We start from the raw sequence: 785 nt of genomic DNA on the forward strand, positions 1-785 counted from the left end.
TGCGCGCCCAGTTCCAGGAAGCGCGGGGGCCTGACCGAGCCGGGCCAGCCTAGCTCCGGACCCCGGGAACGGAGGCCCCGTGTCCCTCCGTGGGGGAGCCCCGGGCTTCTCCTCCGTCCCCGGCTGGAGCCTGGGGGCCCGGCGGCGGGGCTGGGACGAGCCAGCTCTCGGCAGGGAAGACGTAGGCCGCCTGGTTGGCCATGCTGTAGACCATCTGCAAGGCCGCGCACAGAGGCTCCCAGAGCTGCCCGAGCCCCCAGCGCTGCTCGCAGGTCAGCGGGGAACGCCCCTGCCGCTCCCACACCCCGGCCACGTCCTCGTAGATGGCCTCAGACAGGGCGCGCACGGCGGTCACCAGCCTCTTCCGAAGTGGGGGCGGCCGGTCTCCTGGGGACCTGCCCCTGCTCCGCCGGCCGCGCCTGGCGCCCCGCGCGCCGCATCTCCCGGGCTGGGCGTCCCCGGCCTCCCCGCTCTCGCCGCCTCGGCCCGAGTCCGCCGTCCTCCGTGTCTTCCTTCGCGGAGTCACACCGCGCTCATCTGCCAGAGCGGCCCCTGCGGGGGAAGCACGTGGATGAGCGCCGCGCCGGCTGAACTCCCGGGCACCCCACTCCCTCGGATGACCCCGCCAGTCTCCTCCCCTTCCCCCCCCCCCCCCCCCCCCCCCCCCCCCCCCCCCCCCCCCCCCCCCCCCCCCACAAATCCCCGGCCCAAACCACCTCTCACCTGATCCAGAAATGCAGCTGTCTCTTTTGCGCTCAGTTTCCTTGGAATCCTCCTCATCCGTC

The 785-nt window shown here is 74.1% G+C and overlaps 1 protein-coding gene across 1 annotated transcript; it reads right to left on the minus strand.

Moving 5' to 3' along the window:
* Window positions 1–7: 7 nt before the first annotated feature.
* On the minus strand, window positions 8–552 carry LOC115284937 (protein FRG2-like-1; the record flags this gene model as incomplete). Its single annotated transcript, XM_029931380.1, is given in 1 exon segment — window positions 8–552. A coding segment is annotated over 1 exon segment (545 nt), but the record flags the coding sequence as incomplete, so codon positions are not given.
* Window positions 553–785: the final 233 nt, after the last annotated feature.

Source organism: Suricata suricatta, unplaced genomic scaffold (genome assembly GCF_006229205.1).
Source record: "Suricata suricatta isolate VVHF042 unplaced genomic scaffold, meerkat_22Aug2017_6uvM2_HiC HiC_scaffold_26969, whole genome shotgun sequence".
Taxonomy (NCBI): Eukaryota; Metazoa; Chordata; class Mammalia; order Carnivora; family Herpestidae; genus Suricata; species Suricata suricatta.